Source organism: Muscardinus avellanarius, assembly GCF_963383645.1.
Source record: "Muscardinus avellanarius genome assembly, chromosome: 6".
Lineage (NCBI taxonomy): Eukaryota > Metazoa > Chordata > Mammalia > Rodentia > Gliridae > Muscardinus > Muscardinus avellanarius.
This window is the reverse complement of record NC_137791.1, coordinates 22808284-22832392: the sequence shown is the minus strand read 5'-3', so window position 1 is coordinate 22832392 and position 24109 is coordinate 22808284. Positions and strand designations below refer to the sequence as shown.

At 41.6% G+C, this 24109-nt stretch overlaps 1 protein-coding gene across 5 annotated transcripts in view; it reads left to right on the top strand.

Moving 5' to 3' along the window:
* SH3D19 (SH3 domain containing 19) overlaps positions 1 to 24109 on the top strand; it is a gene marked incomplete at both ends in the record, with an annotated part of 191912 nt that overhangs the window by 160742 nt on the left and 7061 nt on the right. For 3 of the 5 annotated variants that reach the window (XM_080697479.1, XM_080697481.1, XM_080697482.1), the window contains 6 exons: positions 1657 to 1797; positions 9692 to 9764; positions 12433 to 12563; positions 17490 to 17548; positions 21979 to 22181; positions 23250 to 23302. In XM_080697479.1, coding sequence (XP_080553605.1) covers positions 1657 to 1797; positions 9692 to 9764; positions 12433 to 12563; positions 17490 to 17548; positions 21979 to 22181; positions 23250 to 23302 — 660 coding nt within the window. Of the gene's footprint in view, positions 1 to 1421; positions 1491 to 1656; positions 1798 to 9691; positions 9765 to 12432; positions 12564 to 17489; positions 17549 to 21978; positions 22182 to 23249; positions 23303 to 24109 lie in introns of all 5 variants that reach the window. The other 2 variants (XM_080697478.1, XM_080697480.1) reach the window with 1 other exon arrangement.

The window sequence follows — 24109 nt, the reverse complement described above, 5'->3', positions numbered from 1 at the left end:
ATGCCTGTAATCCCTGCGCTTGGGAGGCAGAGACAGAAGGATCGCGCGGGTTCCAAGCCAGCTGCATGCGCTGGCTTAGGAAATCCTGTTTCCAAATAAAAATATAAAATAGGTCTGGGAGTGTAGCCCGGAGGTAGAAGGGCTTCCAGGAACCCCAGTACCACCAAAAAAAAAAAAAAAGAGAGAGACCCTATTTCCAAATAAAAAAATTAAAAGATAGGTCTGGGAGTGTAGCCCGTGGGAGTGAGAGTTAGAAGGGCTTCCAGGAACCCCAGTACCACCAAAAAAAAAAAAAAAGAAAAGAAATTATTACATTTAAAATGATATATTTAGGATAGATAGTATGTCTCATGAAATAATTCCTTAAATCCTTCTTTTTTTCCATGGCTACACTACCATTAAATTGCTAGCCAGGAATCTGGACCATTGGAAGAACGCGGGTACTGAGGAGATGGTAGAAAGCTGCAGGTCCCTGTCCAGCCTTACAAGGCCCCATTTTTGCACTCTCATGCCTTTGTTCCTTTCAGGTAGCCTCCCTTTCTGTGTTGGAAGGGAACTTGTCACTAGGCATGGTGGCACACACATGTAACTCCAGTACTTGGACTGAGACAGGAGGATTGCAAGTTTGTGGCCAGCTTCAGCTACTTAGTGAGGCCCCTGCAACTTAGCAAAACCCTATTTCAAAATAAATAATAAAATAGGGCTGGGGTATAGCTCAGAGGTAGAACACCCATGGATTCAACACGCACACACACAAACACACACACAAGAGAGCGAGAGAAAGAAGAGAAAGTGACCTCGATCTGTACATATCAGCTGCAATTAACCAAGGCAAGGAACAGGACCCTCTGCCAGGCAGAACACAGATACTACAACTATTCCAAAATCACACTGAGCTGACAGACCAGGAAGTGGCTGGGGGCGGGTAGCGAAACGGGTTTCAGGAGACAGACACTTGGTGTCACCAACTCCCTGGGGAAGATGAGATTGAAGGGCAATGGAAGCACCCATCAAGCACTACATGTGGAGGGTTCCAGTCACCTGTGTCAGAAGGCAACATGTTCAGAACTCTGAATTAAAGACATGCCTTGATAGGAGTGAGGTCACAAGCTAAGTATGTAGCCTTCCAACCCCAGGGGACTTGGCAGGTGCTCCCTGTAGAATGGAACTTCCTGGTAGTAGTTGTTAAAGGGGACTCTAGGCAGCATCAGCCCTTGTGGTCCTGTGGGCTCAGCTGAACCTCCCAAGAGCTTGAATGTCCGTGAGAAATTGGCAGGCCCACTCAAACCCAGGGTGAGAAGACCCTGACAAGTTTCACTGCTAGAGAAGTTGCGCTTTAGGCACACCTGCCAAATTCCTAAATGATCTGCAGTGTGTAGGAGGGTATTTGTGGATAATTCTTTTCTTGGTTTACATTTCAGCTGTCCGTACCTCAAGGAATTGCCACCGAAGACACTGTCCCGCAAAACCCCGGAGAACTCTCTTGTAAGGTAAAGGAGAGTTCTGTCTTTATTGACTGGTATAAAAAAATCACTGGCCTCTGTCACTGCTGTTATCCATTATTAAATGCTTTGGGCTCCAAAGATTAAAATGTGGAAAAGTAATAATGTTTTATCAAATAATAATAGCTTCAGAGAGCAGTATTGTACCTTACAGCATGGGGATGTACTTACGATGCTGAAGCAGACAGAAAGTAATTACTTGGCATGCCAAAAGGGAGAGAGTGCTGGCAGAGTCCACTTGTCTCAGATGAAGATCGTCACTCCTCTTGATGAACATCTTAGAGGCAAACCCAACGTAAGGAATTAATATCGCACAGCCTTCATATCCTAGATGGTAGCACTTTTCATGGTGCTATTAATTATATCTCATTATATCTCATCACCAGGTTTTTATTAGCACAGTTATTTTAACCAGTCAAAATGACAGTAGCCTTTTATTCCAGTTTTAGAACAAATTACTTATAAGAGACTTGCCTCTGCTATCTTAATCTTTCTTACTTCTTTCTTCTTTTTTGAGCATGTTTAGTACTGGGGATGGAACACAGGGTCTTCTACCTCCAGGCTCTACACACCCAGATCTATCAGACCTGTATTTATTTATTTATTTATTTATTTATTTATTTATTTATTTATTTATTGGCAGTACTGGGGATGGAACCCAAGGGCATTCTACCTTCAAGCTACACCCTCATCCTTATTTTGTAGTCTTTATTTTGTAACGGGGTCTTACTGAGTTGCAAAGGGCCTCACTAAGTAGCAGCTGAGGCTGTCTGCGAATCGCAATCCTCCTTTCTCAGCCTCCCATCTGCTGGTATTATAAGTGTGTGCACCACGACTGGCTTTTTTATTTGGTGGGAGTACTGAGGATTGAATGCAGGACTCTGAACTACACCTCCAGCCTGAATTTTTATTCTTTTTTTTTTTTTTTCTAAATAGGGTCTCACTAAGTTGCGGAGAACCTCATTAAGTAGCTGAGGCTGGCCATGAACCTGCAATCCTGTGTCAGCCTCCCAAGTACTGGAATTACAAGCCTGTGCCACCACACCCGGCATTTATTTTTTATTTTGAAAAAGGATCTCACTAAGTTGCAGAGGGCTCACTAAGATGAGGCTGGCTGAGAACCGCAATCCTCCCATCTCAGTCTCCCAAGTAATTAAGGAGCCTAAATTGCCGAAGCTGGCTTGAAACCTGCAGTCCTCCTGTCTCAGCCTCCCAAGTACTAGGTTTACAATTGTGCCACTGTGCATGGCTTCATCCTATTCTTTCTGATATACAAAGTAACTACCATGTGTTTTGCTACCTCCTATTATGCTGGCTTACAGGAAGGAAACCACTCATTCATGAATTTTCAACTGGAAGAGCTTTTTATTTTGTGTATGTGGTACTGGGGGTGGAACCCAGGGGTTTTTCTACCTCCGGGCTATCCTCCCAGACCTATTTTATACTTTATTTGGAAACAAGGTCTCACAAAATTGCTGAGATCCTCACTAAGTAGCTGAGGCTGGCTTCGAACCTGTGTGATCCTCCTGTCTCAGCCTCCCAAGTACAGGGATTACAAATGTGAGCCACCATGCCCAGAAAGCTGTTTATTTTTTAAAATGATGTAAACATGTTGCTGAGCGTGGTGGCGCACACTTGTAATCTCAGTACTAGGGAGGCTGAGACAGGAGAATAGCAGGTTCAAGGTCAGCCTCAGCTACTTAGTGAAGCCCTCATCAACTTAGTGAGACCTGTTTCAAAATAAAGAATAAAAATAGGGCTAAGGGTATAGCTCAGAGGTAGAATGCTCCTGGGTTCAATACCCAGTACTGGAAAAAAAAAAAAATGTAAACATGTTTACCATAGTGCCAGAGATTAGTTTTCCAGCAGAATAGGTAATGGTTTTTAAAGGGGCCTTATATGTGCTAATCTTGACATAAAAAAGCACTTCCTTTTAAGATCACTAAGCTGAACTTGGGAAGGAGGGTGAGGGAGGGAATGGGGCGGGAATTGGGTAAGGACTAATTGAGTGATGTGTGCACATATGCCTGTACCATCTTGTACTCCATTAAGATGTATGACTACAATGCACCAATAAAAAATTTTTAAAGTAAAATATTAAAAATTTTTTTTAAAGATAAAAGCTTAAGGCAGGCATCATGGCGCACACTTGTAATCCCAGTACTTGGGAGGCTGAGACAGGAGGATCGCAGATTCACAGCCAGCCTCAGCTATTTAGTCAGGCTTAGTGAGACCCTGTTTCAAAATAAATAATAAGAAGCCGGGCACGGTGGCACACACCTGTAATCCCAGTACCTAGGAGGCTGAGACAGGTGGATCACGCAGGTTCGAAACCAGCCTCAGCTAATTAGTGAGGCTCTCAGCAACTTAATGAGACCCTGTTTCCAAATAAAATATAAAAAATAGGTCTGGGGCCAGGCGTGGTGGCGCACACTTGTAATCCCCACACTTGGGAAGCGGAGACAGGAGGATCACACAGGTTCAAAGTTGGCCTCGCTGGCTTAAGAGACCCTGTTTCCAAATAAAAATATAAAAATAGGTCTGGGAGTGTAGCCTGGAGGTAGAAGGGCTTCAAGGAACCCCAGTACCCCCCCCCAAAAAAATAATAGGTCTGGGAGTGTAGCTTGGAGGTAGAAAGCCTCTGGGTTCCATCCCCAGTACCACAATCAATCAATCAATAAATAAACAAACAAACAAACAAATAATAGGGCTTGAGGTGTAGCTCAGAGGTAGAATGCCACTGGGTTTCATCTCCAGTACTGCAAAAAAAAAAGATTTAAGTTAAATGTATACCTCATTTCTCTAATATTAGATCATAAAATTATGAACAATCGCAAGCCACAATTTAGGCCTAACACATTTGTGGATGTAGGGAGGATTCAGTGATTATAAAGGTCATTTATTTAGCAAGGAAAATGCTGCCAAACAATTCACAGAGATTTATTTTTAGAAGAGCTTTTTAAGCTATCCAGTTAATGTTCATTGCTATTGTAGTGTATCTTGACAATAAACCCACCAATCATTCAACCCAGGTAAAGTACAGTGTTTGGTTTGACATTCATCCTAGTTTTCATAATCTAATCCAACTCTTTCCTCTTAGAAGGCAGTTTATCTTTTGAAAACTGCCAAGAAATTTGGGGAATAGAAAAGATAGGTGTTCAACCAGTTTCAGCTACCATGATTCTAACTTTAAGTAGGAAACATTTAAATAGGAGAAGTTTGAACTATTTCCTAGTTCAAATAGGAAAGTTCTATTGCTCATGTTCTTTATGTTTTGTATAGCAGTATCATTCTGCCATATCTGTCCTTTCTCTTTCAGAACAATAACAGTGCGTGTCATACTTCCATAATGCTATCCTTTTTGAAAAATAAAAACTAAGAAATTAAAGCTGCATTTGGTGGCAAATGCCTGTAATGCTAGTAATTGGGAAGCTGCGATAGGATTGCAGGTTTGAGGCCAGCTTCAGCAATTTAGTGAGGTCCTCAGCAACTTAGTGAGACTCTCTTTTTTCATATATATACATACATACTGTGCATTACAGTCTCACATCATAATGTGAATCATAGTGAAAATATAAATCATAATGTCATATGTGCACACAGCACTTGGTGGGCTTTCCCTTGGCTCCCTCCCGATTCTCCTTTCCTTCCCCATAGGGCATTGAGATTGGCATTGATATTCTCAGATATGTACATACTGTCGATGGGACTGATTCCCTCACTGATCCTCCTTGCCCTGGGCCACCTGCCGGCTCCATGGAGTTTCCCCTCCATTATCTGAAGCCCCCCTGCTGTCCCATTTACTCCCTGGCTTCCACATGAGAGAAAACATATGACCCTTAATTTTTTGTGACTGGCTAATCTCACTTAACATAAGGTTCTTCAGGTCCATCTTTTATCCTAAATATGACATAATTGTGTTCTTTATTGCTGAGTAGAATTCCACTGTGTATGTGTATCTCACAATTTTGTAAGCCATTCATTTACTGATAGACACCTACATTGGTTCCATATTTTGGCTATTGTGAATTGTGTTGCTATGAACATAGATGTGCATATATTGCTGAAATTTTCTGATTTCACTCTCTTTGGACAGATATCCAGGAGAGGTATAGCCAGATCATATGGTGGATCCATTCCGTTTCTTATGAATTAGTGAGACCCTCTTTCAAAGTAAAATAGGGCTGCGGATATAGTTCAAAAGTAGAACACTTCTGGGCTCAGTACCAAACAGAAAAAAAGCTGGAAAACCAGAAGTATTCTTTTCTACTTCAAACATCACCTTCTTATCTCAAATTATCATTTTTTATCACTTGGTGATGTATTATCAGTAGGGAAAAGTGGTACAATTATTACCAACAATGGTAATGAAATGAGTCCTCTGTTCAGCTTTTGGGTTCATGGGTATCATTACATTTCTCAGAAAAACAAAACTTACCACCAGCTAAGGTAGTAGGCACAAGAGGAACTGAAGCCCAGCCCTCCCCCCCCCCCAGTACTGGGATTGAACCCAGGGACATTCTACCTCTGAGCCATACCCCAGCCCTATTTTTTATTCTTTATCTGGAAACAGGATCTCACTAAGTTGCAGAGGACCTCACTAAGCAGCTGAGGCTGGCCATGAACCCACAATCCTCCTGTCCCTGCCTCCCTGGAATAATGAGTATAAGCCACCTCACCCAGCTCTTAGCTGGTTATTTAACACTCCAAGCTTTAGATTTTAATCTGTGAAATAAGTATGATACATCCTCACAGAGTTGATTTTAAAATTGACGTATGATTCCATTTGTATAAAAGTCTTGAAAAGTTAAAAAGTAGGTTAGTAGTTGCCTTATGCTAAAGGGAGGATGAATGGGGAGTGATGGCTAATGGACAGGGTGTGTTGGGGGAGGGTGATAAAAATGTTCTAAATTGAGATTGTGATGATGGTTGCATAATTATATGAGTATACTAAAACCATGTGCACCCAAACAGGCGAAGTTAATTGTATTTTAATTCTATCTCAAAGACATTTAGCAGCAGCTGGGCGTGGTGGTGACTGCCTATACTCCTAGTTCTTGGGAACTTGAGACAGGAAGATCACGGGTTCTCAGCCAACTTCAACTACTTAGTGAGACTCTGTTTCAAAATAATAAAAACTAGGGCTGGAGTGTAATTCAGAGGTAAAAGGCTCCTATGTTCAACTCCCAGTACAACCCAAACCAAAAAAGATGTTTATCAAATTAAATGGGGCGCCGGGCGTGGTGGCACATGCTTGTAATCCCTGCCCTTGGGAGGTTGAGACAGGAGGATCGCACAGGTTCGAAGCCAGCCTCAGCTGGATTAAGAGACCCTGTCTCCAAATAAAATATAAAATAGGTCTGGGAGTGTAGCCCAGAGGTAGAGGGCCCCTGGGTTCTATCCCCAGTACCACCAAAAAAATAAAAAATAAAAAAAATAAATGGGGCAATGCATTGTATCAAGTGTGGTAAGTAGAATGCAGTAAGTGCACACTAAGTATTAGCCATATTTGTTATACCATTTGTACTAGCAGTACTGTAGACAAACCTTTGGAATATATTAGATACCTGCCAAGTAGCCATGCTGAAGGAATGATCTGTGTTTTTCTGACTCTTGGCCCATGTGGCCTGTTTGATTTGCCCTTCAGGCCAGGTGGATGAACAGCATTGCTGAGCATATCCATCCACTGGAGGCGGGGAAGGGGAGCTGTTACTGGGAGGTACAAATTGCCCTCCTCACTCTCTCAGGCGTGGTTATGTTTAAACTGTTGGTCCTTTTGGAGACTCCTATTTATGTTAGGCGTGAGGTAGATCTTTGATTTCATTTTTTTCCAAATGGATAGCCATCTAGTTTAATACCACTTATCAAAAAGTCATGCCTTTCTCCACAGATATAAATCAGAACAAAATGAAAATCACACATATACACGTATAATGAATTTCGTAAATAATGTTTAAGCTGCTCCCCGTTCCTCTCCACAATTCATGAAACTCCTCTTGCTCATTGATTTAGGGGAAAGCATCACACAGTCCCTAAGAACATGTTAGTGTTGCCTTAAGTAAGCTGATATAGGAACTTGCATCACTGGCATTGTCTTGATTTAAGTTCCGTGTCAAAGAGAATATAATTTGCCTCTGTGGTACATTTTGGCTGAAAGAGCAGATGAGCTTCAGAAAAGATCCAAGCAGAGGTCCTGCAGGGTGAGACAGGAGGGAGTGGACCATTATTCACAACATACTCATCAACCAGCACATCATGGCCATGGGAGGGACAGAAACTGAAAAGTGTCCAGATTCCCTAAGGGGACAAGAGTCATTGAAGAAAATAAAGAGACCAGAAGCAAAAAATTTTCCTTTGCTTAATTCATAGGTTTGCCAGTATTGAAGAGTTTAAGGTTATAAAACTCCAAATAACATTCTTCAGTTGGATTTTATGATGATGATATGGATAAACTCGTTTCTTCTTATAATGAAATTAAAGCACACACCTTTAGTCCCAGTACTTGAGAGGCCGAGACAGGAGGATCATAGGTTCAAGGCTAGCCTCAGCATCTTAGCAAGGCCTTATTTCAAAATAAAAAATAATGAAAGGGGTTAGGGTATAGCTCTGAGGTAGAATGCTTCTTAGTTCAATCCCCAATACCAAGACAGACAAACAGAAAGAAAAATAAAAGATAACTGCTGGTCAATAAGAAGACCCCTCTTCAACTTTTGCCCTCTCCTTTAGCCAATCTAGAACATTGGTTAAGTAAGTGGAAAATACTACATTCTCTTTGCTAATTTACTTAAAATTATTGTTGAATAAACCACCAGATTAAATAGAAAACCCAGGCATGGGAGGTAGAATTGCTTTCAAATTAAAGAAAGTATTCAATTAAGTGGTAATAAATGAAATGGAATTTTTTTGCCTTTTGTTAATTATACTTTTGTGGGAAATTATTAGCTCCCTTTATTACAAAACACAAGAAAATAAATTGTAGAACTTTCTTCTCTTTACATCCTAATCAAGAAACAACTTTTAAGCTGGGTGTGTTGGCACATGCTTGTAATCCCAGCATTTGGGAGGCTGAGACAGAAGGATCGTGTTTTGCGGACAGCCTCAGCTACTACTTAGGCCCTTTGCAACTCAGTGAGATCCTGTTTCAAAAAGTAAAGAATAAAAAATGGGGCTGAGGGTGTAGCTCGGAGGTAGAATGCCCTTGGGTTCAATCCCCAGTACCACGAAAGAAAGAAAGAAAGAAAGAAAGAAAGAAAGAAAGAAAGAAAGAGAGAGAGAGAGAGAGAGAGAGAGAGAGAGAGAGAAAGAAAGAAAGAAAGAAAGAAAAGAAAGAAAGAAAGAGAAAGAGAGAGAGAAAGAAAGGGAAACAACCTTTTAAGACTCTTAAGGTTTAGACCTGATCACAGTTTAGGAGGAAAACTCTTTAGTACTGTTGTGTTTGTTTGTTTGTTTGTTTGTTTGTTTGTTTGTTTGTTTTTGCAGTACTGGGGATTGAACCCAGAGGCATTTTGCCACCGAGTTACACCCCCAGCCCTATTTTTTTGTGGGTCAGGAGATGGAACCCATGGGCATTCGACCTCCGAGCTACACCCCCTGTCCTATTTTTTATTCTTTATTTTGAAACAGGGTCTCACTAAGTTGCGGAGGGCCTTGCTAAGTAGCTGAGGCTGTCCGCAAACTGCAGTCCTCCTGTCTCAGCCTCCCAAATGCTGGGACTACAAGCATGCGCCACCACGCCCGGCTCTCCGGCCCTATTTTTTATTATTTATTTTGAAACAGGGTCTCACTGAGTTGCAGAGGGCCTCACTAAGTAGCTGGGGCTGTTCATGAACCGTGATCCTCCTGTCCCAGCCTCTCAAATGCTGGGATTACAAGCATGCACCACCACGCCCGGCTTGTCTTTATTTTTTTAAGTAGTTACCTTTGTTTTACTTTCTTGGCTTAAAAAAAGGTGAAAACCATGCTAGAGATATTACAGTTAAGAGTTATTTCTGTCCTCCCTTGGCAAGGACACATTCTGTTTCAACTTGATAATGGTTTCCCTGTTTAGCTCAACTGTGTGGTTTGCGTCTTGTACTCATAATGTAATTGTGTCAAGAGGACTCTAATGAGAGAAAAACAATTGGTCTCAGAGTACTAAATCCAGCATCTACCCTGCACACCTCATTCACACCCTGTTTTTCCCCCCTAAGGGTCCAAGCCATGCTCAGAAACCTGTTGAGAGTAGTGCTCCTCATGCTGTAGTGCTTCATGATTTTGCAGCAGGTAAGAATATAAACGATAAATTGCTAGAGCCATGGGGTCCAGGCGCAAGGATTGACCTCTAATGGATCTCCTTCTCCATCTTCGTGCCTCGAGAATCCTAAACTGCAGCTATCATCTGACCCATCACTCTGCCTTAAGAGGGTCATTTGCACCCCACAACTACAGAAAGCGCAGTTGCTTAGTTGCTCTGATATTCAGAGGGGGAGGGGAGAGACGGATTCACATACAAATGAACAAAGCAAATTGCTACCAGTTGCAAGCTTTAACTGTTCTTGAAAGTAGGGAGTACTAATAAGCAATTGTAATAAAGTTAATTCTCATTCAGTTATTGAAGTTCTTTTGTCCTAAAAATTGTCTCACCTACTTCTTTTATTTTTTATTATATTTATTTATTTATTTATTTATTTATTTATTTATTTATTTTGCAGTGCTGAGGATGGAACCCAAAGGCATTCTATTCTGAGCTACATACCCGGCCCTATTTTTTTATTTTTTATTTTGAAACAGGGTCTCACTAAGTTGTAGAGGGCTTCACTAAGTAGCTGAGGTTGCCTGCAAAAAAACCTGTGATCCTCCTATCTCAGCCTCCCAAGTACAGGGATTACAAGCCTATTCCTCCATGCCCAGCTCATCCCCTACATCTTTTTTTTTTTTTTTTTTTAACCTCTGTACTGGGGATGGAACCCAGGGGCATTCTACCTCCAAGCTACACCCCAGCCCAATTTTTTATTCTTTATTTTGAAACAGGGTTTTACTGGGTTGCACAGGGCCTCACTAAATAGGTAAGGCTGTCCTTGAACCGTGATCCTCCTGTCTCAGCTTCCCAAATGCTGGGATTATAAGTGTGCGCCAGCCACCAACCTGGCCGCACCTACTTCTTCTTCTTTTTTTTTTTCGTGGTGCTGGGGGAGGCCTTCTACCTTCGGGCTACACTCCCAGACCAATTTTGTATTTTATTTGGAAACAGGGTCTCACTAAGTTGCTGCGAGCCTCACTAAGTAGCTGAGGCTGGTTTAGAAACTGTGTGATCCTCCTGTCTCGGCCTCCCAAGCGCTGGGATTACAAGCCTGTGCCACCACACCCAGCCTCCTTCTTAATAGATCAAAATATTCAACATTGGGCTGGAAGTGGTGGTACACACCTGTAATCCCAGCTATTCAGGAGGCTGAAGCAGCTAGGTTCCAAATTTAAGGTCAGTCTACATAATTTAGGAAGACTCTGTTTCAGAACTTAAAATTGTAGAAGTGTTAGGAATGTAGCTCAGTGGTAGAATGCCCTTGGGCTCAATTCTCAGTACCACTGGAGAAAAAAGGGGGGGGGGCATCGATTAATTGATTGATTATTTATTTATTTTGTAATACTAGGGTTGAACTCAGGGTCATTTTGCCTTTTAGCTATACCCTCAGCCTTATTTTATTTTATTTTGGTGGTACTGGGATTAGAACCAAGAGGCTTTCTACCTCCAGGTTATACTCCCAGACCTATTTTATATTTTATTTGGAAACAGGGTCTCTTAAGCCAACGAGGCTGGCTTCGAACCTGCATGATCCTCCTGTCTCCGCCTCCCAAGCGCAGGGATTACAAGCGTGCGCCAACACGCCCGGCAAGAAAAATATTTTTTTTAAGTAAAATTGAGCCAGACATGGTGGTACATATCTATAATTTCAATACTTGGGAGACTGAGACAGGAGAATCACAGGTTCAAAGAGAGTCTCCACAACTTTAGTGAGGCCTTTCCAACCTAGCCAGACCCTGTCTCAAAATAAAAATAAAAAATAGTACCGGGGGTGTAGCTCAGCGGTAGAATTTCCTTGAGTTCCATTCCCAATATCACACATAAAAAAGTAAAATTGAAGCCAGGGTGGTGGCACACGCCTGTAATTTCAGTACTTGGGAGGCTGAGATAGGATGATTACAAAGATGATTTTATTTTTATAAAATAAAAAAAGGCTAGAAGGTGAAGCTTAGAGGTAGCCTGAGCAATGTGGTGAGGCCCTATTTCAAAATAAAAAATAAGGGCTGAGTGTTTGTCTCAGAGGTAGAATGCCTTTGGGGTTCAATACCTAATAACAAAATAATAAATTTGAAGCCAGTTTAATAACACATACCTGTAATCCGAAACAGGAGGATCGCAGGTTTGAGGACAGCCTCAGAAATCTTGGGAGACCCTGTTTCAGAGCAACAACAAAAGACAGCTGGAAGCCAGGCGTGGTGGCACACACTTATAATCCCAGCATTTGGGGGGCTGAGACAGAAGTGATCACGGTTCGTGGACAGCCTCAGCCCTTTGCAACTCAATGAGACCCTGTTTCAAAATAAAGAATAAAAAATAGGGCTGAGGGTGTCGCTCAGAGGTAGAATGCCCCTGAGTTCCATCACCAGTACCACAAAAGAAAGAAAGAAAGAAAGAAAGAAAGAAAGAAAGAAAGAAAGAAAGAAAGAAAGAAAGCAAGCAAGCAAGCTGGAGGGTGACTGGAGCTTAGAGTTAGAATGTACCTGAGCTCTGTATCACCAATACAAAAAAAAAAAGCAAATTTGATTAAAAATCTATCATCAAAGTCAGTAGAAAACACTGCCTCAGTGACAACTAATGCAGCTTTGTTCTCTATTCTAATATTATCTACAACGAGGACAATTTGTAATATATAGCTATAATTTTGTACTGCAGAGCAAGTGGATGATTTGAACCTCACGTCTGGAGAAATTGTTTATCTTCTTGAAAAAATAGATACAGATTGGTACAGAGGGAAATGTAAGAACCAGACTGGCGTATTTCCTGCAAACTACGTCAAAATAATTGTAAGTGCGTTTTGTTGTTGTTGTGTTTGTTTGTTTTTGTGGTTCTGGGGTTCCTGGAAACCCTTCTACCTCCAGGCTACACTCCGAGACCTATTTTTTTATATTTTTATTTGGAAACAGGGTCTCTAGCTTCGAACCTGCGCAGTCCTCCTGTCTCCGCCTCCCAAGCAAGGGGATTACAAGGGTGTGCCACCACGCCTGGCGCATTTTGTTGTTTTAATGGGTCATTTACTTATTGGGTTCAGTGTTACTTAGAGGTTGGAAAAAATAACTATATGCCTAGGAGTTCTAGTTCTTTATCTTTCATTGATTTATTTGGCATTTGCAAATTAAAAAATAAAGATTTGAGCCGGGTGTGGGTGGGGCATGCTTGTAATCCTAGTACTTGGGAGGCTGAGGCAGGAGGACCCCAGGTTCATGGCTAGCCTCAGCAATTTAGTGAGACCCTGTCTCAAAATAAAAAATAAAAAATAGGGCTGGGGGAGTAGCTTGGAGGTAAAATGCACCTGGATTCAGTCCCAAGTACTGCAAAAAAAAAAAAAGCATTTTTAACAATGCAATGATTTATTATTATATTATCAGGTCTTAGAATGGAATAGGTAAATGCCTTCTGAATTTGAAAGTGAAAGACTACCACAGGTCAGTTGCTGAATAAACTATTCCGGGGGTGTTACTAGATACTTAAGGATATATGTTTATTCTTTGAGACATTTGGTGAATATGAATTAAAGGGTATTAGATTGTCCTGAAAGGAATATTCTCTGAGATTATGGTACCACTTTTGGGGGAGGGAGTGAGAGTACTGGGAATTGAATCCTTGGACATTCTACCCTATAATCCCAGCCCTATTCTTATTTTGAAACAGGATCTAGATTCAGTATTTGGGAGGCTGACACAGGAGGATCTCAGGCTCAAGGCTAGCCTTAGCAACTTAGCAAGACCCTGTTTCAAAGTAAGAAATAAAATAGGGCTGAAGGTGTACCTCAGAGGTAGAATGCTCCCGAGTTCAATCCCCAGGACCAGAGAGAGACAGACAGACAGAGAGAGAGACAGACAGAGAGAGAGACAGACAGAGAGAGAGAGAGAAACAGGGTCTCACTAAATTGCTGAGGCTCGCCTCCAACCTGTCCTCCTGTCTCAGCCTCCCAAGTACTAGGATTACAGGTGTGCACGTCACCACACCTGGTACCTCTTCTTATTTGCATTTTATTTCTTTGTTTTATGTATATGCATAATGCCAGTGGGCATTCTATCACTGAGCTACACACTTAGCCCTTTTTTATTTTGAAACAGGGTCTTGCTAAATTGATGAGGTTGTCCTCGAAACTGTGGTCCTCCTGTCTCAGCCTCCCAATACTTGGATTACTGGTGTTTACCACTGTGCCTGGTTTGGTTTCTTTCTTTTCTATTCCTGTTTATCTACATCTTTCAAAGAGAATCAATTTGAGATTGGAGGTATATATATAAATAGTGTGTATATATATATATATATATATATATATCATATATAAATAAATAACATACATACATACATACATACATACATACATATTGCTATTGCTTTTGTGGTACTGGGGATGGAACCCAGGAGCTTTTCTACCTCCAGGCTACACTCCCAGACCTATTTTTTATACTTTATTTGGGAACAGGGTCTCACTAAGTTCCTGAGAGCCTCACTAAGCAGCTAAGGCTGGCTTTGAACCTGCACGATCCTCCTGTCTCAGCCTCCCAAGTGCTGGGATTACAAGCATGTGTCACTACGCCTGGCTTTTATTTTTATTTTAAAACAAGGTCTCACTAGATTACTGAGAGTCTCACTACTTGTTGAGACTGTGCTCAAATCTGCCATCCTCCTATCTCAGTCTCCCAAGTACTGAGATTACAGGCAAGCGCCACCACACCCAGCGTACATACATTTTAATGGTGTACAAGATGGTAGAGGCATACATACACACATCACTCATTTAGCCCTTCCCCAGTTCCCACCTCATCCCTCCCTCTCCCTCCTTCTCATGTTTGGCTTAATGACTGACTTTGATATGTTCGTAAATGTACATCATGTGCATTAAGGAATTTCCCTTCTCCCTCCTCCCATCACTCCCATTAGGCCTCCTTATTTGCTCATTTATGGTATTGTTTGTTTGTTTGTTTGTTTATTGGAACTGAGGATTGAACCCTGAGGCATTCTACCTCTGAGCTATACCTCCAGTCCTATTTTTTTTTTTTTTCTTTTGGTGGTACTGGGGTTTCTGGAAGCCCTTCTACCTCCGGGCTACACTCCCAGACCTGTTTTTACATTTTTATTTGGAAACAGGGTCTCCTAAGCCAGCGCGCGCGGCCGGCTTCGAACTTGTGCGATCCTCCTGTCTCTGCCTCCAAAGCGCAGGGATTACAAGCGTGCGCCACCACGCCCGGCTCTGTGTTTTTTTTTTGTTTGTTTGTTTTTTGTTTTTTTTTTGAAACAAGTAAAATGCAGAGGGCCTCACAAGGTTGCTTAGGCTGGTGGTGAACCTGCAGTCTTCCTTTACAGCCTAAGTTGTGAATGTATACCTATTGTTGGGGCTATATGCGTTAAGCCTAGGTGGATGTGAAACATGGAGACAAAATGATATCGCCTATTGAGCATTTGCTGTATCAGTAGGAAGGCTATGACTTGGTTCCTGATACAACTTATGGGTACTGTGAAATATCAACTAATCTATCTTAAATGATTCAGCTTATCAGGAGGGGGAAAAGCAAGTAAGTTTCCATTATATCAGAAACTTAGAAAACCAGTCTAGTAGAAAATCTGTATTTTTCGAATAGAAATGAATTTGTCTCTTGAATTATAAAATATAAGTCTTAGCGCCAAGCGTGGTGACGCACGCTTGTAATCCCAGCGCTTGGGAGGCTGAGACAGGAGGATCACATGGGTTCGAAGCCAGCCTCAGCTACTTAGTGAGGCTCTCAGCAACATAGTGAGATCCTGTTTCCAAATAAATTATAAAATAGGGCTGGAGTGTAGCTTGGAGGTAGAAAGCCCCTGGGTTCCACCCCCCAGTACCACTAAAAAAATGTGTGTGTGTGTTAAAAATTGCCTAGTGTATATATGGCCTGATTCTTTGGAGACGTTCAACCACATTCTCTAAATTAATATTAAGAATAATGTTAGTTTTAGCACTTTTCCCCATTTTTCTTCTGCCCAGTGTAGCAAGACTTTCAAAAGCACAATTACCACACTGAAATCAATCACACTGAGTCTGCCACATTATTGGTATAAATGTTATTTCTACACCCACAAGTTTAAAAAATTATTTTAAAACTTTGAACTTGTAGAATTCATCAGGAAGGGCACCGGCTTGTTTAAAATAAACCTCACAGCCTTAAGTATTTTCAGACTGCATGCAATGGCCCAGACCTTGACTGCAGTCCCTCTCCACTGAGCCTTACTAATGAGGCGTCTTGTATACAGTGCCTGCCACTTAGTAGATCCTCACTTAGTGCAAAGCCCTTTCTTCTTCCATCTCATTGGAGGGGGGCCCAGAGGTGGATGTGGAGGGGTCCACAGTTGGACCAAACTATTATTTGGGGGCCAGCACCGGACTCCTGCCATCGTCACAGCGTGGTGCTGTTACGGGACAGCACCAGTGCCTGATGGCTGATATCTCTCCTAAGTTCTCAGGTGAAGCTTTTAACTTGAATAGAGAAAACTCAGTCAGAGGTTGAATATTAATGTGCCTATTCCAGCAAATAAGAAAAGGATCAGCCAGGCATAGTGGCTCACGCTTGTAATCCCAGCATTTGGGAGGCTGAGACAGGAGGATCGAGGCTGACAGGAGGATCGGGGTTCACAGGCAGCCCCAGCTACTTAGTGAGGCCCTCTGCAACTCAGTGAGACCCTCTTTCAAAAAAAAAAATAAAAAATAAGGCTGGGAGTGTAGCTCACAGGTATTCTATCTCCAGTACCTAGAAAAGAAAAAAGAAAGAAAGAGAGAGAGGAAGGAAGGAAGGAAGGAAGGAAGGAAGGAAGGAAGGAAGGAAGGAAGGAAGGATTAAATGCCTTCTCAAGGAGAGCTAAGTATATTTTATTTCCAAAACCCAAAATTCAGAATTTCTTACTGTTTAGTACTTATGGTACTAATAAGTTTAATACCTAGCTAAACTGGTTGATTTCCCCCCACTTTGGGTGGTGGTGGTGGTGGTGGTGGTACTGGGGATTGAACCTAGGGGTGTTCTGCCTCCAATCTACACCCTCAGCCCCTTTTTATTTTTTGTTTTATTTATTTATTTATTTATTTATTTTTGTACTGGGGTTCCTGGAAGCCCTTCTTCCTCCGGGCTACACTCCCAGACCTATTTTATATTTTTGAAACAGGGTCTCTTACACCAGCGCGGCTGGCTTCAAACCTGCGCGATCCTCCTGTCTCTGCCTCCCAAGCATGGGGATTACAAGCGTGCGCCACCACGCCCGGCTTTATTTTTTGTTTTAAAACAACTAGATTGTGCCGGGTGTGGTGGCGCACGCTTGTAATCCCAGCATTCGGGAGGCTGAGGCCTGGAGGATTGCAGTTCACAGACAGCCTCAGCTACTTAGTGAGGCCCTCTGCAACTCAGTGAGACCTGGTTTCAAAATAAAGAATAAAAAAATAGGGCAGGGGGTGTAGCTCGGAGATCAAATGCCCCTGGGTTCTATCCCCAGACCCGCAAAAAAAAAAAAAAAAAAAAAAAAAACCTAGATTTCTAAGAGTCTTACTACATTGCTGAGGCTGTCATCAAACCTGTGATCCTCCTGTGTTAGGCTCCCAAGTACTGGCATTACAAGCATGCGCTACCACATCTGGCAAAACTGGTGTCTTTGTTTTGTTTTGTTTTGCAGTACAAGGTATTGAACCCAGGGCCATTTTAAAGTCTGAAAAAATAAAATTGTTACCATTTTGTCTTCACTAGGTTGATATTCCAAAAGGAAGAAATGGGAAAAGAGAATCGATTTCATCTCATTGTGTTAAGTAAGTTTTGTGTTCTTTTGCACAAAATACAAAGGAGGAATACATTTGTATCATGAATTATTAAGCTTAAACACTTCCAACGTGATTATTCAGATTCTCAGTATCTTTTTGTTTGTTTGTTTTGTTTTGTTTTTGTGGTACTGAGGGTGGAACCCAGGGTCTTTTCTACTTCCAGGCTATACTCTCAGACCTATTTTTTTGTTTTTTATTTGGAAACAGGGTCTTACTAAGTTGCTGAGAGCCTCACTCAGTAGCTGAAGCTGGCTTGTAACCTGTGCCATCCTCCTGTCTCAGCCTCCCAAGTGCTGGGATTACAAGCATGTGCTACCCCCACACCCAGCTCTTCCATACAGTACTACTTTTTTGGATTTTTTTCTTTTGGTGGCACTGGGGTTCCTGGAAACCCTTCTACCTCTGGGCTACACTCCCAGACACCTATTTTTTTTTATATATATTTTTATTTGGAAACAGGGTCTCCTAAGCTAGCGCGGCTGGCTTCGAACCTGCGCAATCCTCCTGTCTCTGCCTCCCAAGCTTGGGGATTACAAGCGTGCGCCACCACGCCCGGCACTATACAGTACTTTTAAGGAACAACAAAGTGGAGTCTTTACCACCCCTTTCAGAAGATGCAGAGACAAATTTGCATTATTTTTTGTATTTGTATTTGTTCCAGCACCTTCCAGGGAGTGTTATGCCCACTCTGGAACTTGTGATAGCCTAATCTTCCCACATCCTTGCCTCAACTGAGCAGAGGTGGTTTTGTCACCAGTATGTATCAGTCAGACCTCCTGCTATTTACCTACCAGCACATTCTTAGAAGATTCAGCTAATTTAGTCATGGAAAATATTCAAATCTTACAGAAATATGAATCCTAAAAAAGCTATTAGATGGGTCTTGGTAAAGCTTAGTGATATAGCACTTACTTGGTATGTATAAAGCCCTGGGTTTGAGCAGGCACCATAAACACATGCATACATATATACATACATGCATACATACATATATACATACATGCATACCTGCTAGACTTTTTGTATTGTTTTGTTTTTTAAAGGCACTGGGGGAAAGTGAAGAATGAGTTGTTAAAAGGGTCTTCTATAGGTCTAAAGACATTTAAGTGAACTTACATACCTTTTTATGCATCATTATAACTCCTTAAGTGATTTAAAACCCTGCCACAATGCAACTTTATATTCTAGTTAAATGAGCAACTTAATAGAATTCACTACCTGCTGAGGACTGTAAACCTGTCTATGAATAGGTCAGACATAAGGAGATGCTCCCAGGGGACTTGAGAAAATAAATGTAAAGGTTATCACAAATAAGAAAACTTGTGATGTCACAGCAGTTGAATTCTGTTTCAGGTTGTATTTTCCTTTGTTTTTAACAGCGTGCACCATGTCAGCATGTTGAATTTAAGGTGGACTTGAATAGCCATGGTCCATTGATGTGATTTAAATCAGAACTTGATAGGAACGAGGACCAACATTTTGTTTTCAGGAAATTGTTTTCTCTTTAGCCTCTTGCTATTGAAGCTTCCTCTCTGAAGTCTCAAAGGTTTGATATTAAATCAGATATTCTAAAGACACAATTTTATATCTATTTTTATCTTATTTTCAGTCAAACTTACAGATGACTTAACTGTAGTTTCTAGTCTCAGAAACAAAACCTTTATAAAGGAGACTCAAAAATCATTAGTAAAGTAACCGAGTTGATATAAGAATACATGTTTTTTTGTTTGTTTGTTTGTTTGTTTTTTTGTTTTGTTTTGTTTTTTTGTGGTACTGGGGGTGGAACCCAGAGGCTTTCTACCTCCGGGCTATACTTCCAGACCCATTTTATATTTTATTTGGAAACAGGGTCTCACTAAGTTGCTTAGAGCCTCACTAAGTACGTGAGGCTGGCTTCGAACCTGCGCAATCCTCCTCTCTCAGCCTCCCAAGCGCGGGGATTACAAGCGTGCGCCACCACGCCTGGCAGAATACCTGTTTTGAGATGCCAAGTTTCTGTTTTCCTTCTCCTAATTTGTAAGTTCATTCATCTATATGTTCAACTCATTGCCTGGTTCAGCATAGAGTGAGCATCTGCTCTGCCCATCTGTTGCTCATTGAATGCTGCCTTGGGTCTTGCCCTGAGACCCTCTGGGATCCCACTTCTCAGTCAACGCCCCTGTGATTGAAAGGGTTCAGACAGGGCTAGGGCTGCTGTGGCTCAAGGGTACAAACACATGGAGTCTGGGTGATTCTGTCAAAATAAAAATGATCAAAAGACAGATGTGGCAGTATAAACTCACCACTCAGCTGCGTTTTTGTTATTCTGGGTGTACTCTGTGGCCTTGAGCCTAGCCTTTATGAGTTCATATCTAAAAAGTAAACACTAGCTGGGCGTGGTGACGCACATGGAGGCAGAGACAGGAGGATCGGGCAGGTTCGAAGCCAACTGCGCGTGCTAGCTTAGGAGACCCTATTTCCTAGGTCTGGGAGTGTAGCCCAGAGGTAGAAGGGCTTCCAGGAACCCCAGTACCACCAATAAATAAATAAATAAATAAATAAATAAATAAATAAATAAATAGTAAACACTAAATGTACAGGCAACACACCTCAATCCCAGAACTTGAGAGGCTGAGACAGGAGGATCACAGGTTCGAGGCCAGCCATAGCAACTTAACAAGACCCTGTTTTGAAATAAAAAATAAAAAAGGGCTGGGGGTATAGCATTAAGGTAGAAAGCCTCTAGATTCAATTCCCAGTACCACCAGAAAGGAAGGAAGGAAGGAAAGCACTGGCAATCATTTAGATGTGTGACTTATTCTTCTTCATGGAAAACTTTGTATTTATCCAAGTATGCCTTGTTCCATAGTAAACACAGGATAATTTATTGGAAAACTAAAGGTTTAAAAGCATTTTATTTATTTATTCATTTGTTTGTTTATTTATTTTTTTGGTAGTACTGGGGATGGAACCCTTCTACCTTCAGGCTACACTCCCAGACCTATTTTACATTTTTATTTGGAAACAGGGTCTCTTAAGCCAGCGAGGCTGGCTTTGAACCTGCCCGATCCTCCTGTCTCCGCCACCCAAGCGTTGGTATTACAAGCCTGTGCCACCACGCCAGGCTAAAAGCATTTTTAAAGCTAATGCTAAGCCAGGTGTAGTGGCACACGCTTGGAATTCCCAAGCTTGGGAGGCAGAGACAGGAGGAATGCTCAGGTTGGAAGCTAGCCTTGCTGGCTTAAGAAGAGACCATTTCCAAATAAAATAGGTCTGGGAGTGTAGCCCGGAGTTAGAAGGATTCCATCCCCAGTACCACTGCCCCCCCCAAAAAAAGCTAGTGCTAAACCAGACATGGTGGCACATGATTGTTAATCCCAGTACTTGAGGAGGCTCAGAGAGGAGGATCACAGGATTCAAGCCAGCCTCAGCAACTTAGTGAGGCTTTCAGCAATGTAACAAGACCCTTGTTTCCAAATAAAAAATAAAATAGGGCTAGGAATGTAGCCTAGTAGACTGGGGAAAAAACTAAGTACTAAGAAGCACTCTATTTTATGGAATGAAATGTTGCCCCAACTTTAGAATTGAAAATATAGCTAATTGAGCCAGACATGGTGGTGCATGTTTATAATCCCAGTACTTGAGAGGCTGAGACAGGAGGATTACAGGTTCACAGCCAGCCTCAGCTAATTAGCAAGGCTCTCTCCTCTGCAATTTAGGAGACCCTGTTTCTTTCTTTTTTTTTTTTTTTTTGTGGTACTGGGGTTCCTGGAAGCCCTTCTACCTTTAGGCTACACTCCCAGACCTATTTTTTACATTTTTATTTGGAAACAGGGTCTCCTAAGCCAGTGCGTGAGGCTGGCTTCGAACCTGCGCGATCCTCCTGTCTCTGCCTCCCAAGCGCGGGGATTACAAACGTGCGCCACCATGCCCGGCTGACCCTGTTTCAAAATAATGAATAAAAATAGGGCTGAGGGTATAGCTTGATGTTAGAATGCCCCTGGGTTTCATCCCCAGTACTGCAAAAAAGAAAAAGAAAATATAGCTAATTAAGATCATATGTATGAGCAGGGCATGGTGATATACGCTTGTAATCCCAATACCTGGGAGGCTTAAGATAGGAGATCACAGGTTCGCGGCCAGCCTCAGCTACTTAGTGTGGTCCTCGCAACTTAGTGAGTTTCTGTTTCAAAATAAAGAAATATATGGGGCTGGGGGTGTAGCTCAGAGGTAGAATACCCTGGGTTCTATCCCCAGTCTGGGGAAAAAAAACTATATGTGTGTATGTAAAAGCTCATTAAGATAATAAGTGTGTGTGTGTGTGTGTGTGTGTGTGTGTGTGTGTGTGTGTGTGTGTGTGTAGTTACTGCTCTCTAGTTTAACTATCTATGTTTATGGTTAGTGCTCTAGTTTCACCCACAAATGTGTTCTTTGTTCAGAGGTACCAGATGTGTTGCTCGGTTTGAATATATTGGAGACCAGAAGGATGAGTTAAGTTTCTCAGAGGGAGAAATAATTATTCTTAAAGAGTATGTGAATGAGGAGTGGGCCCGAGGAGAACTTCGAGAAAGAACTGGGATCTTCCCTCTTAATTTTGTGGAACTTATTGAGAATTATCCCACCTCTGGTGGAAATGTTTTAGGTGAGTATAGAGAAATGTTATTTGTTGTGTCCTAATTAATTAATTTATTTATTTTTGCATTACTGAGGATGGAATCCAGGGGCATTCTACTTTTGAGCTACACCCCCAGCCCTATTTTTTATTTTATATATATATATTTTATTTTATATATATATATTGATGGTATTGGGGTTCCTGGAAGCCCTTCTACCTCCGGGCTACACTCCCAGACCTATTTTTTTATTTTTGGAAACAGGGTCTCTTAAGTCACCGTAGCTGGCTTCGAACCTGCGCGATCCTCCTGTCTCCGCCTCCCAAGCGCGGGGATTACAAGCGTGCGCCACCATGCCCGGCTTATTCTTTATTTTGAAACAGGGTCTCACTGAGTTGCAGAGGACCTCACTAAGTAGCTGAGGCTGTTCATAAACCAGGATTCTCCTGTCTCAGCCTCCCAAATGCTGGGATTACAAGCATGTGCCACCATAGCTGACTGCCGTGGCCTACTTTAAATAAACCAAAAAATGATAATACTTAAGCTACATAATAATCTATATTGCCATATTTTAAGGTAGAAGGAAAATTTTTGTAAATTTTAATTATTTAAATAGTGTAGGGTCAAGCTGGGCATGCTGGTACATGCCTGTAAACTCAGGTATTTAGTGAGGCCTCTGCAACTCAGTGAGACCCCGTTTTCAAATAAAGTATAAAATAGGCCTGGGGGTGTAACTCAGAGATAAAATGCTTCTGAGTTCAATCCCTAGAACAGATAGATAGATAGATAGATAGATAGATAAGGATTGTTATTATTGTCATCTTTCAAAGAACTGGTTATGTTGTTTTAGATAATTAGTGATAATTCATATAAAAAGTGACAAAGATTTTTTTAAATCAATGCAGTATAGAGTTTAATTAATGTGTATCTTCATAGTATTGTAAAGAAAAAATCCCAGAGAGAGAATTACAAATCAGAAAACATAGATAATAAATGAAGATATTGGTCTGGAATCCCAGACTTTTCACCTAAAAGAGTTTTCTCTAATACTAAATGGTCTTTTCATGTGATATTTTGACCTTCTTTTATTAATGTAGGCACAGAGGCACCACCAAAGACCAAAAAGGATGATTCTGGCTCAAATTCTCAGGTAGGCTGTTTGAGTGGTTAACTGTAGGGAGAGCAGGTTTAAACCATGGGAAGAATATTAAAATTATAGTTGTCAAGAGCAAAGAGTGTGAAATCACTCTTCAATTCATATAGTAAATGCTTGCAATAAATTAATTAGATGGCTAATATAATATTGTCCAGAGAGCTCATCCAGAGACATGCAGACCCTGTTGGAAATGGAAAAAAGCTGCCCCATAATGCATACCTATTGTCTTAGCTGCTTGGGGGCCTGAAGCAGGAGGGTGGCTTGAGCCTAAGAGTTCAGGGGGTCCTGTGCTATGCCCTTCAGGTGTCCATACCGACTGCATCAGTATGGGGACCAGGCCATCAGGTGGCATGTGCTGATCAGTAGTGGATCATGCTAATAAATAGTCTGTACTATACTCCAGCCTGGGAAATACAATGAGACATTGATTCTTAAAAGAAAATGAGTAAGAAGACATGGTTGAAAAATTCTTTAAAAACATATGATAATTGACTGTATTTTTATTTATTTTTTTATTTTTTTTATTTTTGGTGGTACTGGGGATAGAACCCAGGGGCCTTCTACCTCCAGGCTACACTCCCAGACCTATTTTATATTTTATTTGGAAACAGGGTCTCTTAAACCAGCTGAGGCTGGCTTCAAACCTGCGCGATCCTCCTGTCTCAGCCTCCCAAGTGCGGAGATTACAAGCATGGGCCACCACGCCCAGCTGATAATTGACTATATTGAAAAAATATTCAAAGTCTGGCCAGGCGTGGTGGTGCATGCTTGTAATCCATGCTCTTGGGAGGCTGAGACAGG